Source organism: Coregonus lavaretus, assembly GCF_964263955.1.
Source record: "Coregonus lavaretus genome assembly, chromosome: 23".
NCBI lineage: Eukaryota > Metazoa > Chordata > Actinopteri > Salmoniformes > Salmonidae > Coregonus > Coregonus lavaretus.
The window spans coordinates 8,711,428-8,730,091 of NC_140010.1; the positions used below are offsets into that span (position 1 = coordinate 8,711,428).

Genomic DNA, 18,664 nt, shown 5'->3' on the forward strand with positions numbered 1-18,664 from the left:
ATCTTAATTTTTTGGGGATTTGTGTGTATTGTTTTGTATTGTTAGGTATTACTGCACGGTTGGAGCTAGAAACACAAGCATTTCTCTGAACCTGCGATAACATCTGCAAAATATGTGTACGCGACCAATAACATTTGATTTGATAACTATAGTATAAATACTGTAGTAAAAGAAAACTGTAGTATATACTATAGTAATTAATGTAGTGTTTTTGCAGATTGTAGTATATTGTAGTAATTACTGTAGTGTTTTTGCAAACATTACTGCAGTGTCTACTATAGTGTTTTTGTTTGATAATCTTTTACATAGAAGTGGAGGATTTCTCCTTGAGGAAACATACTGGAGAAGTGCTAAAATATAAGATTTTTCATAACCTGTAGGTAGGTAGGACTGGGTTCTGAACATATAACCTGTATGGAACACAATATATGGTCTATACTTGGCATGTAGATTTCTAACTTATGGCTGGCACAAACTGGGATATGGGGGAGGGGAATGGGCAGGGTATATGCAAATTATAAAACTGTAGTATTTACTATAGTTAAAAAAAGTGTAGTGTTTTTGCGGACTGTAGTGTTTTTACGGACAATACTGTAGTATTTACTACAGTGCTTTTTTTCTGATAATACTATAGTGTTTACTATAGTATTCTACAGTATACTACAACATTCTATAGTAAGTACTAGACTTGATCGAGGGATACTACAGTGTGTAGTATAGTATTCTACAGTATACTAGAGTTTACTACAGAATTCTAATCAGTAAGTACTGTAGTATTCTATAGTAAACTGTAGTCTTTTTTCATGTGGGGAAGGTAAAGAGAGGTAGAAAGATATAGCATTAAAACACACTCTCCTTGAGACAACACATCATGAAACGCAGACACACACACTCATTAACGCAGACACACACAGATGGATACACACACAAACACACACACATACACCAATTGGAGTGGTCGACAATGGTAAGGTATATAGGAAACCAGGGTGGGGAAAAAAGGAAAATCAGCCACTCAGACAGTTGTGAATGACTGACTGGCCCTGAATGAGATTATTTCACTATTCCACGTGTTCACTAAACTAAGCTGCTTGGTTCAAAGACCTGCTCCTGATCTAGTGGGGGGTGGAGTCCAGATTTTATGGAGTTGATCATATGCTTTTAGTGTCCCCCTCCCCCGCCCAAAATCTAATTGGCGGGATGTCAGTCCATCATCACTAACCCAAGGGATAGTTAACCCAAACCCAACATTTGTCAGGCAATTTCACATGTCAAAGTGGTGTAATGTCAAACTGAGTCCATATTGCACACCATCTGTTATGTGAATCCCACGTTATACATTAGGGTTAATTCTGGAAGCCTCAAACCCAAATTAATGAGGAGGATTGGCCTACAGAATTCTGCTAATGCATATAGCTGGAAGGATCTACACAACAGATGGCTGTAGAAAATAGACGCCACTTTTGAGGTATGAAGACTATGACCCTTGGACCATATGCATCACTATACCCCCTTCAGGGAGATGATGGATGGATGTGTGTGTTTTTGTGTGCGTGTGCATGTGTGTGTATCCGTGCACGTGTGTGTGTGTGTGTGTGTGTGTGTGTGTGCATGTGTGTGCGTCCGTGCGCGTGTGTGGAGACATACTCTGAGCCTAGCGAGGAGAGGGACCAGCTGGACAGAAAGGAGCTGTAGAGGGACTCACTCAGTATCTTAAAGGGAATTTAATGCCTTGTGACCCACTTAAGGCCTTTTGAGCATTCTTGTGACCCACCAAATAAACAAAATCATGTTTCTAGTCACAGTCCAGTCCTTAACTGTGACCCAAACCAAAAGGAACTTGCTGTGGGACACCAATGGGTCCTGAACCACCATTTGGGGAACACTGCTTTAATGGTGTAGTGACTGCAGTCTTATGGACATAGCCTAAGGGTTTTGGCATGGCTAGGGTTAGAGTAATACTTACCAAAGGCTGTTGAAGATTATAGAGAGGAACAAAAAGAAAAGAAAACAGTAGTTTTGTTTAGATACATGTTCTCCATGTGGCTTTGCACTCCAATCTTGTTTTTTGTGTAGTGTGATATCATGTGAGTTATGCAGCTAACAATTTGGCCATACAATTGGAAAGACAATTTTCCCATCAGGGACATTCAAGTTCATTCTAATGTGTTCCTTATATCAAGAGTGTTAGATTTGTCATTTTCAATTGTTCACGTACTGTATGTTTCTGTGTATATGTTTATATACATCTGCACACATTGGGCTCCCGAGTGGCGCAGCGGTCTAAGGCACTGCATCTCAGTGCTTGAGGCGTCACTACAGACCCCCTGGTTAGATTCCAGGCTGTATCACAACCGGCCGTAATTGGGAGTCCCATAGGGCAGCGCACAATTGGCCCAGCGTCGTCCGGGTTTGGCCGGTGTAGGCCGTCATTGTAAATAATAATTTGTTCTTAACTGACTTGCCTAGTAAAATAAAGGTAAAATAAAAAAATTAAATAAAATATGAGGATTATTCAAACCACATAATCCACTTGTAGATGAAAACACAAGACAAACACAAAACCTCACGATGGAAAGAGAAAAATATGACAGAGAGACGGACCTGTCATAACACACAGTACTGAGCCTGACACAGAGACGTCAGGACAGGGGAACTCAGACAATGTGAATGTAACTCAAGAGTCCTTTTCTTGTCCTGTCACCCTCCTATCTGATGGATGCTGAGTCAGACATGCCCAGACAATAAGCCTGGGCCCATATTGACAAAGCATCTTAGAGTAGGAGTGCTGATCTAGGATCAGTTTTGCATTTTAGATCGTAATTAATAAAATGTTATGGACAGATCCTAGAGCAGTATTCCTACTCTGAGATGCTTTGTGGATACGGGCTCTGCTCTCTCCAGAAACATAGAAGAAATAAACTAATTTGAACTGGAAGAGGGCTTCAAGGACATTAGTTCAGATCTACTGCTTGTGCTGTAGGCTAAACTAGACGTCCATCAAGAGTTGTTCTCGTTCTCTCTCTCTCTCTCTCTCTCTCTCTCTCTCTCTCTCTCTCTCTCTCTCTCTCTCTCTCTCTCTCTCTCTCTCTCTCTCTCTCTCTCTCTCTCTCTCTCTCTCGCTCTCTTCTCTTCTCTTCTCTTCTCTCAATTCAATTCAAGGGGCTTTATTGGCATTGGAAATATATGTTTACATTGCCAAAGCAAGTGAAATGGATAAACAAAAGTGAAATAAACTATAAAAAGTGAACAGTAAATATTACACTCACACAAGCTCCAAAATAATAAAGACATTTCAAATGTCATATTATGTCTATATACAGTGTTGTAGCGATGTGCAAATAGATAAAGTACAAAAGGGAAAATAAATAAATATGGGTTGTATTTACAATGGTGTTTGTTCTTCAATGGTTGCCCTTTTCTTGTGGCAACAGGTCACAAATCTTGCTGCTGTGATGGCACACTGTGGTATTTCACCCAGTAGATATGGGAGTTTATCAAAATTGTGTTTGTTTCTCGAATTCTTTGTAGGTCTGTGTAATCTGAGGGAAATATATGTCTCTAATATGATCATACATTTGGCAGGAGGTTAGGAAGTGCAGCTCAGTTTCCACCTCATTTTGTGTGCAGTGTGCACATAGCCTGTCTTCTCTTGAGAGCCAGGTCAGCCTACGGCGACCTTTCTCAATAGCAAGGCTATGCTCACTGAGTCTGTACATAGTCAAAGCTTTCCTTTATTTTGGGTCAGTCATAGTTGTCAGGTATTCTGCCACTGTGTACTGTCTGTTTAGGGCCAATTTCTTTGTTAATTCTTTCCAATGTGTCAAGTAATTATCTTTTTGTTTTCTCATGATTTGGTTGGGTCTAATTGTGTTGCTGTTCTAGGGCTCTGTGGGGTCTGTTTGTGTTTGTCAACAAAGCCCCAGGACCAGCTTGCTTAGGGGACCATTCTCCATGTTCATCTCTCTGCAAGTGATGGCTTTGTTATGGAAGGTTTTGGAATCGCTTCCTTTTGGGTGGTTGTAGAATTTAACGGCTCTTTTCTGGATTTTGATAATTAGCGGGTATCGGCCTAATTCTGCTCTGCATGGATTATTTGGTGTTTTACGTTGTACAGAGGATATTTTTGCAGAATTCTGCATGCAGTCTCAATTTGGTGTTTGTCCCATTTTGTGAATTCTTGGTTGGTGAGCGGACCCCAGACCTCACAACCATAAAGGGCAATGGATTCAATAACTGATTCAAGTATTTTTAGCCAGATCCTAATTGGTATGTCAAATGTTATGTTCCTTTGTTGGCATAGAAGGCCCTTCTTGCCTTGTCTCTCAGATCGTTCAAAGCTTTGTGGAAGTTACCTGTGGCATTGATGTTTAGGCCGAGGTATGTATAGTTTTTCTCTCTCTCTCTCTCGCTCTCTCTCTCTCATTCCCAATTGTCTTACCTGAGCGCAGCTGTTTAATGCGTCCCTGGCTGGAGCTGGGTTCTATAGGGAGGAAGTCTTTGAACCAGGAGATCTCTGGGTCAGGGATGCCGCTGGCAGCACAAAGCATGGTGGCAGTCCTGGTCCTCTCCACCACCTTCAGCTGAGGACCCATGTCAATGCTGGGGAAACCAAACGGCAACAGGTCCTCTGGAGGGGGGGGGGGGGGGGGGTGTATGTTATAAGTTGTTATTCAAATCATTTAAAATAGCAAAGAATTTCCATTAGTCTCTGAAGACAGTTCCACAGAAAATGTGATTTAGAATGTCTGTTGTCATGGAATGTTTGATGTTTGGTGCCAACATGGAGTATAGATGCCTTGGTTCAAAGCTGTAAAAGTAATCCTTGCATGCCATTTACTCTCTCCATAACATCTGGAGTCCACTCTCACACACCACATCTAGGGTCTAGGGTGGCTAGTGGCCCAATCACACTTCAAACTACAATCCCTCTTGATGAATTATCTCTCTTCGCTAGCGTAGCTGGCCAGTGGCCACTAGATTAGGTCAACTGTGTTAGCAAACAAACAAGTGATCCAGTAAGCCTTCCTTCAGTCACTAAGCCTGGAGCCTGGCCAGCTCATTGTGTTAACACAGGTCACTTCTGCTAGGCTCCAACATGGCCTGTTGACACACATATTCCTCAGTTGGCCAAGGCCAAGGTCATATACAGTGGGGAGAACAAGTATTTGATACACTGCCGATTTTGCCGGTTTTCCTACTTACAAAGCATGTAGAGGGCTGTAATTTTTATCATAGGTACACTTCAACTGTGAGAGAAGGAATCTAAAACAAAAATCCAGAAAATCACATTGTATGATTTTTAAGTAATTAATTTGCATTTTATTGCATGACATAAGTATTTGATCACCTACCAACCAGTAAGAATTCCGGCTCTCACAGACCTGTTAGTTTTTCTTTAAGAAGCCCTCCTGTTCTCCACTCATTACCTGTATTAACTGCACCTGTTTGAACTCGTTACCTGTATAAAAGACACCTGTCCACACACTCAATCAAACAGACTCCAACCTCTCCACAATGGCCAAGACTAGAGAGCTGTGTAAGGACATCAGGGATAAAATTGTAGACCTACACAAGGCTGGGATGGGCTACAGGACAATAGGCAAGCAGCTTGGTGAGAAGGCAACAACTGTTGGCGCAATTATTAGAAAATGGAAGAAGTTCAAGATGACGGTCAATCACCCTCAGTCTGGGGCTCCATGCAAGATCTCACCTCGTGGGGCATCAATGATCATGAGAAAGGTGAGGGATCAGCCCAGAACTACACGGCAGGACCTGGTCAATGACCTGAAGAGAGCGTAGTAACACACTACGCCGTCATGGATTAAAATCCTGCAGCGCACGCAAGGTCCCCCTGCTCAAGCCAGCGCATGTCCAGGCCCGTCTGAAGTTTGCCAATGACCATCTGGATGATCCAGAGGAGGAATGGGAGAAGGTCATGTGGTCTGATGAGACAAAAATATATATTTTTGGTCTAAACCACTCGCCGTGTTTGGAGGAAGAAGAAGGATGAGTATAACCCCAAGAACACCATCCCAACCGTGAAGCATGGAGGTGGAAACATCATTCTTTGGGGATGCTTTTCTGCAAAGGGGACAGGACGACTGCACCGTATTGAGGGGAGGATGGATGAGGCCATGTATCGCGAGATCTTGGCCAACAACCTCCTTCCCTCAGTAAGAGCATTGAAGATGGGTCGTGGCTGGGTCTTCCAGCATGACAACGACCCAAAACACACAGCCAGGGCAACTAAGGAGTGGCTCCGTAAGAAGCATCTCAAGGTCCTGGAGTGGCCTAGCCAGTCTCCAGACCTGAACCCAATAGAAAATCTTTGGAAGGAGCTGAAAGTCCGTATTGCCCAGCGACAGCTCCGAAACCTGAAGGATCTGGAGAAGGTCTGTATGGAGGAGTGGGCCAAAATCCCTGCTACAGTGTGTGCAAACCTGGTCAAGACCTACAGGAAACGTATGATATCTGTAATTGCAAACAAAGGTTTCTGTACCAAATATTAAGTTCTGCTTTTCTGATGTATCAAATACTTATGTCATACAATAAAATGCAAATGAATTACTTAAAAATCATACAATGTGATTTTCTGAATTTTTGTTTTAGATTCCGTCTCTCACAGTTGAAGTGTACATATGATAAAAATTACAGACCTCTACATGCTTTGTAAGTAGGAAAACCTGCAAAATCGGCAGTATATCAAATACTTGTTCTCCCCACTGTACATCCTACAGTAAAATCTACTGTTAGTCACATTGGAAAAAAGTGTCTACTAAGTGGCATATATCTCGACTTATTACATCCAGACTTTTACAGACAGTGGGCTATCCCCTCCTCCCGTCTTTTCCCAGAGGCTTGGGTAGGTAGGAGGTAGTAGTGTCAGCTCCATAATGAAGGGGTCACTGAGATGAAGACAGTCAGGTGTAACTGTGAGGTGAACAGAACACACTGGTATCCTCTGGGTTCCTCCGTGTCGTGTTGTCATAGTAACTATGCACAGGGTTTCTCCTCAGATACAGTTGACTCAATTAGGCAGTCAGATAGAGGGGAGGGGCATGGCGTAGTAACAACTTGTTAGCAGGCTAATTGTTAAAGTGTACAAACGATTAGGAGGAAGGACGTCTGTGAATGTGTCCGACTGCGTTGGGGCTTCATGTTATTGTGTATGTGTGTGTTTATGCTAATTCTACCTGGGGATGGGGAGAAATACACAGATACCTGTACAGACACAGCGCGTGCGCACATACGCACATACGCACAGACAGACAGACAGACACACACACACACACACACACACATACACACACCACACACACACACACACCACACACCACACACCACACACACACACATACACACACTTTCTCTGGTGAAAGGGCTTAAGCTTCTCTCTGACTGCGGTCCAGATGGCCAGTCACATAATCTTTCTTCCATCAGTCCTCCCTTGTTACTTTCTTCCCCCTCCTCCTTTCTCTCCCCCACCTGACACCCCTCTCCTCCACACACGCACACACATGCGCATACAATTACACAAACGCACACACACACACACGCTGGGTACTGTCCCATTTTCCGTTCCCTCCTGGGATAGAACATTTGTCACCATGACAAGCAATTGAGTGTCAATTAGATCAAAACCCACTGAACTGTGTTCAGTTCAATCATATACGCCACAACAGAGTTTCTAACTACTGTTTCTAACAAATGTAACTATGGGCAAAACAAGTCTGATTTAATACTAAAGAAGGCCAAACAAAATAAAAAGTATTCCTGTGTAGTTGTTATTTCTTATCGCCATGGTTCCCCCTGCCACCCAGTCAGTAGTGTGACGGGCTGTAACATCTGTCTTCAGTTTCAGTACAGAGAGAGGAGAGCAGCAGAGAACGGACTCCTCAGAGGTAGGCTGCAGACAGCCTGTCAGATAACACCCACTCAGGAGGAAAGAAGACGAGGAGGTGAACATAGTAAGATGCAGAGAGGAGATGATGGCAGGTGTGAGGTAAGAGAGGGGGAAGGGAGGAACAGGAGAATGGGGGGGGGGGGGGGGGGGGGGGGGGGGTGGAAGACGAGGAAAGGAAAGGAGACAGGACGGGAAGAGGCAAGACTCAAGGAAATAGACGCAGTCAAAATAATTTCCAGGTCAGAAGCCCTGTCACCCCCATTGCCTGGGTTTTGACAACATCCTGGCCAGCTGTCCAGAGGACACCCATCAGTGTGTATGTGGTGGGGGGTGGGGGGCTTATGTGATCAATGCTAATGACCTGGTTGAATGGACGCCAGCGATACCTCCATCGACAGGAGGGAGAAAGAGAAAGGAGGGAGAGAGAGAGGTCGGAAGGCAAGAGAGCCAGGCCGGAATGCAAGGCCCCCTGAGGAGAAATATATGCATGGCTCATACATCTGTTTCCTCTGTCATCCTCCCAGGAGAGAGAGAGAGGGATGGAGAAAGAGAGAGAGGATCACAGAGGCGAGGGAAAGGGAGAGAAAGAGAGAGAGAGATGGAGAGAGAGAGAAAGATAAAGTTATTTATAGTGGTGTAGGGGTAAAACATATTACATAATTAAATTGATACTGGCAATACATGCAGCATCAAAATTGGCAAGAAAATAACAGAATTCTTTAACCAGGGGCGGAGCCTTTGCCAGGGTTGCAATCTGAGCCCGGCGCTCTTCAATATTTACATCAACGTGTTGGCCACTATTCTAGAAAAATCCTCAGCCCCTGGTGTTAGTCTCCACAATTCAGAGGTTAAATGCCTGCTCTTCGCAGATGACCTGTGCCTGCTGTCACCCACAGCACATGGCCTACAGCAGAGGCTGGACCTGCTAGAGCAGTACTGCCAGACCTTGGCCCTGGCAGTAAAGAAAATATATAATCATTTTCCTGAGAAGATCCAGATCTCAGGGAATTAGACCAAAGTTCTCAATTGGTACAAAATACAATATATAGAGTAATGCACACACTACAATTACTTAGGTTTAGAAATAAGCTCAACTGGACACCTAAATGAGGCTGAGAGAACTGAGAAAGAAAGCACGCAGGGCATTCTGCGCCATTAAAAAACTAATTCAAATTGAAATACCTATTAAAATGTGGTTTAAACTAATTGAATGTGTCACTGAACCAATTGCGCTTTATGGCAGCGAGGTGTGGGGTCCACTTGCAAAACAAGATTTCACCCAATGGGACAAACACCCCATTGAAACCCTGCATGCAGATTTCTGTAAGGGTCTTCTACATGTCCAGAGGAAAACTACAAACAATGCAGGGCAGAATTAGGCCAATATCCACTAATAATAAAAACTCAAAGAGCAATTAAGTTTAGGAAACATTGAAAAAATACAGTGACCCCTGTCATATCATTACCAAGCCCTGCAATGCCAAAAGCTGAGCAAAGAAAAGAGTCCCCTCATCCAGCTGGTCCTGGGGCTGAGTTCACAAACCTGTTCTACTACACTGAAGCCTAGGACCAGAACATCCAATCAATCAGAATAAATCTAATTACAACACAGTCAAAACAAAACTACATTACCTATTGGGAAACACAAGCACAAGCACAAAGCAATATGCAGTGCTATCTGACCCTAAACAGACAGTACACCATGGCAAACTATTTGACCATGGTTTCTGATCAAAACCTTAGAAAAACCTTGACAAAGTACAGGCTCAGTGAGCACAGCAATGCCATTGAGAAGGGTAGACACAGGAAAACCTGGCTCCCTGTAGAGGAAAGGCTGTGCAACCACTGCACCACAGCAGAACCCGAGACAGAGCTGCATTTCCTGACAAAATGTAAAAAATATAAAACAATTAGAGAGTGTCATTTATTCAAGGTTTCAAAGACCTCTCTGATGAGAATAGGCTACCCATCCTGTTGGGGGAGGATGCAGAGAGCTGTGGGTTGGCAGCACACTACATTGCTGCCTGCCATAAGATGAGGAACAGTGTCTGACAGCACAACCAACCTGCACATGTCCTCTATGCCATTGTTATTGTCCATTGTATGGTTATTTTGACCCTTGATTATTGTTGTTACTGATTGTCCCGTTGACAATCTTGATTATTATTATTTTAATTATGTTCATATTGTAAATTAATCACTTAATCTCCAAAGTATGTTTTGGCAATTATGTACATTGTTACGCCATGCCAATAAAGCAAATTGAATTGAGTTTAATTGAAAGAGAGAGGGAGAGAGAGAGGCTCACAGGGGCGAGAGAGAAAGAAAGACAGAGGGAGAGAGAGAGCGAAAGAGAGACAGAAAGAGAGAGAGAGAGAGAGCGAAAGAGAGACAGAGAGAGAGAGAGGGAGAGAGATAGGGAGGGAAGAAAAGAGAAAGAGAGACAGACAGAGAGAGAGAGGGAGAGAGAGAGGGAGGGAAGAAAATAGAAAGAGAGAGAGATAGAGAGGGCGAGAGAGAGACCGAGAGAGAGAAAGAGAGACATACAGAGAGAGAGAGAGGGAGAGAGAGAGTGAGGGAAGAAAATAGAAAGAGAGAGAGAGAGGGCGAGAGAGAGACCGAGAGAGAGGGCGAGAGAGAAAGAGAGACAGACAGCGAGAGAGGGGGAGAGAGGGGGAGAGAGAGAGAAAGAGAGACAGACAGAGAGAAAGAGGGAGAGAGAGAGGGAGGGAAGAAAAGAGAAAGAGAGAGATAGAGAGGGAGAGAGAGAGAAAGAGAGAGGGAAGGAAAAAAAGAGAAAGAGAGAGAGGGAGAGTCAGACAGAGAGAGATAGTGAGAGAGAGAGGGAGGGAAGAAAAGAGAAAGAGAGAGAGAGAGGGTGAGAGAGAAAGAGAGACATACAGCGAGAGAGGGGGAGAGAGAGAGAAAGAGAGACAGACAGAGAGAGAGAGGGAGAGAGAGAGGGAGGGAAGAAAAGAGAAAGAGAGAGATGGAGAGAGAGAGAGAGGGAGAGAGAGAGAAAGAGAGAGGGAGGGAAAGAGAGAGGGAGGGACGAAAAGAGAAAGAGAGAGAGAGAGAGAGAGAGAGAGAGAGAGAGGGCGAGAGAGAGACCGAGAGAGAGAAAGAGAGAAAGACAGAGAGAGAGAGAGAGAGAGGGAGGGAAGAAAAGAGAAAGAGAGAGAGAGAGAGACCGAGAGAGAGACCGAGAGAGAGAAAGAGAGACAGACAGAGAGAGAGAGAGAGGGAGAGAGAGAGGGAGGGAAGAAAAGAGAGAGAGACCGAGAGAGAGAGAGAAAGAGAGACAGACAGAGAGAGAGAGAGGGAGAGAGAGAGGGAGGGAAGAAAAGAGAAAGAGAGAGAGAGACCGAGAGAGAGAAAGAGAGACAGACAGAGAGAGAGAGGGAGAGAGAGAGGGAATAAAAGAGAGCGAGACCGAGAGAGAGAGAGAAAGAGAGACAGAGAGAGAGAGGGAGAGAAGAAAAGAGAAAGAGAGAGAGAGGCTCACAAGGGCTTTTCGGCACCTCAGGGTCTATCCTGCGGGGGGTTAATGAGACCAGACACTTGCAGTAGAACACACAGAGAGAGAGAGCTTTTATGTATTCCTATCTGTTCGCTCTCATTGGAGGTACAGTGGGGGAAAAAAAGTATTTAGTCAGCCACCAATTGTGCAAGTTCTCCCACTTAAAAAGATGAGGGAGGCCTGTAATTTTCATCATAGGTACACGTCAACTATGACAGACAAATTGAGAGAAAAAAATTCCAGAAAATCACATTGTAGGATTTTTTATGAATTTATTTGCAAATTATGGTGGAAAATAAGTATTTGGTCACCTATAAACAAGCAAGATTTCTGGCTCTCACAGACCTGTAACTTCTTCTTTAAGAGGCTCCTCTGTCCTCCACTCGTTACCTGTATTAATGGCACCTGTTTGAACTTGTTATCAGTATAAAAGACACCTGTCCTTAACCTCAAACAGTCACACTCCAAACTCCACTATGGCCAAGACCAAAGAGCTGTCAAAAGACACCAGAAACAAAATTGTAGACCTGCACCAGGCTGGGAAGACTGAATCTGCAATAGGTAAGCAGCTTGGTTTGAAGAAATCAACTGTGGGAGCAATTATTAGGAAATGGAAGACATACAAGACCACTGATAATCTCCCTCGATCTGGGGCTCCACGCAAGATCTCACCCCGTGGGGTCAAAATGATCACAAGAACGGTGAGCAAAAATCCCAGAACCACAAGGGGGGACCTAGTGAATGACCTGCAGAGAGCTGGGACCAAAGTAACAAAGCCTACCATCAGTAACACACTACGCCGCCAGGGACTCAAATCCTGCAGTGCCAGACGTGTCCCCCTGCTTAAGCCAGTACATGTCCAGGCCCGTCTGCAGTTTGCTAGAGTGCATTTGGATGATCCAGAAGAGGATTGGGAGAATGTCATATGGTCAGATGAAACCAAAATATAACTTTTTGGTAAAAACTCAACTCGTCGTGTTTGGAGGACAAAGAATGCTGAGTTGCATCCAAAGAACACCATACCTACTGTGAAGCATGGGGGTGGAAACATCATGCTTTGGGGCTGTTTTTCTGCAAAGGGACCAGGACGACTGATCCGTGTAAAGGAAAGAATGAATGGGGCCATGTATCATGAGATTTTGAGTGAAAACCTCCTTCCATCAGCAAGGGCATTGAAGATGAAACGTGGCTGGGTCTTTCAGCATGACAATGATCCCAAACACACCGCCCGGGCAACGAAGGAGTGGCTTCGTAAGAAGCATTTCAAGGTCCTGGAGTGGCCTAGCCAGTCTCCAGATCTCAACCCCATAGAAAATCTTTGGAGGGAGTTGAAAGTCTGTGTTGCCCATCGACAGCCCCAAAACATCACTGCTCTAGAGAAGATCTGCATGGAGGAATGGGCCAAAATACCAGCAACAGTGTGTGAAAACCTTGTGAAGACTTACAGAAAACGTTTGACCTGTGTCATTGCCAACAAAGGGTATATAAAAAAGTATTGAGAAACTTTTGTTATTGACCAAATACTTATTTTCCACCATAATTTGCAAATAAATTCATTAAAAATCCTACAATGTGATTTTCTGGATTTTTTTCCTCATTTTGTCTGTCATAGTTGATGTGTACCTATGATGAAAATTACAGGCCTCTCTAATCTTTTTAAGTGGGAGAACTTGCACAATTGGTGGCTGACTAAATACTTTTTTCCCCCACTGTATATGAGCTATATCCATTATACATGTATGAGATTTAATGTACAGTATACTGTGTGTTTAATGTAAAACATACAGCTGCAGTAGACGTTTTTGTGTATTCCTATCAGATGCGTTATATCATTACTGCTACAGTGCCTTCAGAAAGTATTCACACCCCTTGACTTTTTCCACATTTTGTTGTGTTAAAGCCTGAATTTAAAATGGATTAAATTGAGATTTTTTGTCACTGAGATTTTTTGTCACTGAGCTACACACAATACTCCATAATGTCAAAGTGGAATTATATTTTTCGAAATATTTACAAATGAATTACAAATGAAAAGCTGAAATGTCTTGAGTCAATAATTATTCAACCCCTTTGTTATTGCAAGCCTAAAATAAGTTCAGGAGTAAACATTGGAAAACCTCCCTGGTCTTTGGTGTTGAATCTGTGTTTGAAATTCACTGCCCGACTGATGGACCTTACAGGTAATTGTACCTTACAGGTAATTGTATGTGTAGTCATTTAAAAAATCATGTTAAACACTATTATTGCACACAGAGTCCATGCAACTTATTATGTGACTTGTTAAGCACATTTTTACTCCTGAACTTATTTAGGCTTGCCATAACAAAAGGGTTGAATACTTATTGACTCAAGATATTTCAGCTTTTCATTTTTTGTTCATTTGTAAAAACGTCTAAAAACATAATTCCACTTTTACATTATGGGGTATTATGTGTAGGCCAGTGACACAAAATCTCAATTTAATGAATGTTCAATTCAGGCTGTAACACAACAAAATGTGGAAAAATCGTTTCTGAAGGCACTGCACATGTGGGAGAGTTGATGTACAGAATTAGTGGCCAGAATAAACGGATAAAAAAACAAGATATTAATTTTACGCTTTTCTTAACACAAAAGAAGAAGAAAATTGACTTCTTTAAAATGGAGATATCCTCAATGGCACTGCTCATAAGGTCACAGATGCCATAATGCCACAGATACAAACATGAATCCTCTATCTAACTCTATGGGTCTCACCAAACTATCAGTTCAGGTAATGAGACAAGTTCCTAGGTGAGTCACCTGCCTAAAATAGAGATACCTAACCTACATACCGCCATGATACCGCCACAATCCGATAGCACCTTGATCATGTTTTATATCAACTAATGCATTATTTATCAGGCACACACACACTGCTGCTACCGCTGGTTATTATTCACCCAGTACCTGTTAGAAGGAACATTATTAGGACACTTTAGAACTGTTGGATTCTAGCTTGAAATATACTTATTCATGTTACAATACTAGAACGTATTGATTACTTTACATGTATAAGGAAGGGTAAAGAGGAAGGGGTCAAGTAAGGGTAAAGAGGAACTAGGTGTGTGGAAAGTTACTGAGTGAGAAAAGGGGAAGTGCAGAAAGTTCATTTTCTGTTCAAATATGTTATTGTTGAATATGAATGTTCCTAAGGAGGGAGGCAAAGGGCAACAGTCTAGCTTCAGTTCTTGATAAGGCAGAACAGTTGGTGAGGATTAGGACCATGAGGGATGTGGAACTCAACTCGAAATAAGGTCAACAGATGAAGAGAGAAGACACTGCTGGGAGGGGGGCCACAGGTGAAGAACATCTGATTATAGTCCTACCTGAAGAACATCTGATTATAGTCCTATCTCACACACACACACACACACACACACACACACACACACACACACACACACACACACACACACACCCATGAGGGTCCTAGACTTAGGCAGGGCCATGCCAATACCAGTAAGAGAAACCTACTGTGTTTCTGCCTAACAACAGAGAAGGATAGTCTATCTTAGACATTTAAGGAGCTGACTCCGCCTAGTTGGAAGATATAAAGATGTACTTGTGTGACTTGTATGTTGTCTTTGCAGCTGTATGACCCAGTGGTTGAATAAACTTGGTTTGAGCTTTTTCTAGTCGTCCGTGAGTTTTTGTTCAAAACCTAACATTTGGCGTTGTCGGCAGGATTCACCACGATTTACAGTTGAACTGGAGAGTCCAAATCAGTGAAACAGGGGCCGGCACCAAAAACAAGGTAGGCACATTTCCTACACCTGTTACCACTCATTCTGACATCTTGGGGAGATGAGAGTCGTCAGCTGAATACAAATTATAGGATACGGACCTAGAAAGCCTGAGCTTATTCAGTAGTCCCATTGTGTTGCGGCCGGTCGTAGATTTGTGGTATACAGTGCATTCTGAAAATATTCAGACCCCTTGACTTTTTCCACATCTTGTTACGTTTACAGCCTTATTCTAAAATTGATTAAAAAATATATATTCTCATTAATCTACACATATTACCCCATAATGACAAAGCGAAAACAGGTTTTCAGAAATGTTTGCAAAGTTATAATAAAACAATAATAATGTATTTACATAAGTATTCAGACCCTTTGCTATGAGACTCAAAATTGAAAGGGAGGCTATATAAAATCAAATCAAATCAAATCAAATTTTATTGGTCACATGCGCCGAATACAACTGGTGCAGACATTACAGTGAAATGCTTACTTACAGCCCTTAACCAACAGTGCATTTATTTTTAACAAAAAAATAAAAAATAAAACAACAACAAAAAAAGTGTTGAGAAAAAAAAGAGCAGAAGTAAAATAAAGTGACAGTAGGGAGGCTATATTTACAGGGGGGTACCGTTGCAGAGTCAATGTGCGGGGGCACCGGCTAGTTGAGGTAGTTGAGGTAATATGTACATGTGGGTAGAGTTAAAGTGACTATGCATAAATAATTAACAGAGTAGCAGCAGCGTAAAAAGGATGGGGTGGGGGGGCAGTGCAAATAGTCCGGGTAGCCATGATTAGCTGTTCAGGAGTCTTATGGCTTGGGAATAGAAGCTGTTGAGAAGTCTTTTGGACCTAGACTTGGCACTCCGGTACCGCTTGCCGTGCGGTAGCAGAGAGAACAGTCTATGACTAGGGTGGCTGGAGTCTTTGACAATTTTGAGGGCCTTCCTCTGACACCGCCTGGTATAGAGGTCCTGGATGGCAGGAAGCTTGGCCCCAGTGATGTACTGGGCCGTACGCACTACCCTCTGTAGTGCCTTGCGGTCGGAGGCCAAGCAGTTGCCATACCAGGCGGTGATGCAACCAGTCAGGATGCTCTCGATGGTGCAGCTGTAGAATTTTTTGAGGATCTGAGGACCCATGCCAAATCTTTTCAGTCTCCTGAGGGGGAATAGGCTTTGTCGTGCCCTCTTCACGACTGTCTTGGTGTGTTTGGACCATGATAGTTCGTTGGTGATGTGGACACCAAGGAACTTGAAGCTCTCAACCTGTTCCACTACAGCCCCGTCGATGAGAATGGGGGCGTGCTCAGTCCTCTTTTTTTTCCTGTAGTCCACAATCATCTCCTTTGTCTTGGTCACATTGAGGGAGAGGTTGTTGTCCTGGCACCACACGGCCAGGTCTCTGACCTCCTCCCTATAGGCTGTCTCATCGTTGTCGGTGATCAGGCCTACCACTGTTGTGTCGTCGGCAACTTAATGATGGTGTTGGAGTCATGCCTGGCCATGCAGTCATGGGTGAACAGAGAGTACAGGAGGGGACTGAACACGCACCCCTGAGGGGCCCCCGTGTTGAGGATCAGTGTGGCAGATGTGTTGTTACCTACCCTTACCACCTGGGGGCGGCCCGTCAGGAAGTCCAGGATCCAGTTGCAGAGGGAGGTGTTTAGTCCCAGGATCCTTAGCTTAGTGATGAGCTTAGAGGGCACTATGGTGTTGAATGCTGAGCTGTAGTCAATGAATAGCATTCTCACGTAGGTGTTCCTCTTGTCCAGGTGGGAAAGGGCAGTGTGGAGTGCAATAGAGATTGCATCATCTGTGGATCTGTTGGGGCGGTATGCAAATTGGAGTGGGTCTAGGGTTTCTGGGATAAGGCTGTTGATGTGAGCCATGACCAGCCTTTCAAAGCACTTCATGGCTACAGACGTCAGTGCTACGGGTCGGTAGTCATTTAGGCAGGTTATCTTAGAGTCCTTGGGCACGGGGACTATGGTGGTCTGCTTGAAACATGTTGGTATTACAGACTCAGTCAGGGACATGTTGAAAATGTCAGTGAAGACACTTGCCAGTTGGTCAGCACATGCTCGGAGTACACGTCCTGGTAATCCGTCTGGCCCTTCGGCCTTGTGAATGTTGACCTGCTTAAAAGTCTTACTCACATCGGCTACGGAGAGCGTGATCACATAGTCATCCGGAACAGCTGGTGCTCTCATGCATGCTTCAGTGTTGCTTGCCTCGAAGCGAGCATAGAAGTGGTTTAGCTCGTCTGGTAGGCTTGTGTCACTGGGCAGCTCGCGGCTGTGCTTCCCTTTGTAGTCTGTAACAGTTTTCAAGCCCTGCCACATCCGACGAGCGTCAGAGCCAGTGTAGTACGATTCAATCTTAGTCCTGTATACAGGGGGGTACCGGTGCAGAGTCCATGTGCGGGGGCACCGGCTAGTTGAGGTTATATGTACATGTGGGTTGAGTTAAAGTGACTATGCATAAATAATTAACAGAGTAGCGGCAGCGTAAAAAGATGGGGTGGGGGTGCAAATAGTCCGGGTAGCCATGATTAGCTGTTCAGGAGTCTTATGGCTTGGGGGTAGAAGCTGTTGAGAAGCCTCTTGGACCTAGACTTGGCGCTCCGGTACCGCTTGCCCTGCGGTAGCAGAGAGAACAGTCTATGACTAGGGTGGCTGGAGTCTTTGACAATTTTGAGGGCCTTCCTCTGACACCGCCTGGTATAGAGGTCCTGGATGGCAGGAAGCTTGGCCCCAGTGATGTACTGGGCCGTACGCACTACCCTCTGTAGTGCCTTGCGGTTGGAGGCCGATCAGTTGCCATACCAGGCGGTGATGCAACCAGTCAGAATGCTCTCGATGGTGCAGCTGTAGAACTTTTTGAGGATCTGAGGACCCATGCCAAATCTTTTCAGTCTCCTGAGGGGGAATAGGCTTTGTCGTGCCCTCTTCACGACTGTCTTGGTGTGTTTGGACCATGATAGTTCATTGATGATGTGGACACCAAGGAACTTGAAGCTCTCAACCTGTTCCACTACAGCCCCGTCGATGAGAATGGGGGCGTGCTCAGTCCTCTTTTTTTTCCTGTAGTCCACAATCATCTCTCTTGGTCACGTTGAGGGAGAGGTTGTTATCCTGGCACCACACGTCCAGGTCTCTGACCTCCTCCATATAGGCTGTCTCATCGTTGTTGATGATCAGGCCTACCACTGTTGTGTCGTCGGCAAACTTAATGATGGTGTTGGAGTCGTGCCTGGCCATGCAGTCATGGGTGAACAGGGAGTACAGGAGGGGACTGAGCACGCACCCCTGAGGGGCCCCCGTGTTGAGGATCAGCGTGGCAGATGTGTTGTTACCTACCCTTACCACCTGGGGGCGATAATATACAAAATATATTCATGTTACCAAATAATTGATTAAAACACACTGTTTTGCAATGAAGGTCTACAGTAGCCTCAACAGCCCTCTGTAGGGTA

The 18,664-nt window shown here is 44.1% G+C and overlaps 1 protein-coding gene across 1 annotated transcript in view; it reads right to left on the reverse strand.

Moving 5' to 3' along the window:
- Nucleotides 1–18,664, reverse strand: part of LOC311098856 (receptor-type tyrosine-protein phosphatase S-like) — a gene marked incomplete at both ends in the record, with an annotated part of 115,535 nt that overhangs the window by 80,955 nt on the left and 15,916 nt on the right. Inside the window, 1 exon segment of the mRNA XM_084139421.1 lies at nucleotides 4,442–4,630. Within this exon segment, the coding sequence (XP_083995547.1) occupies nucleotides 4,442–4,630 (189 nt within the window).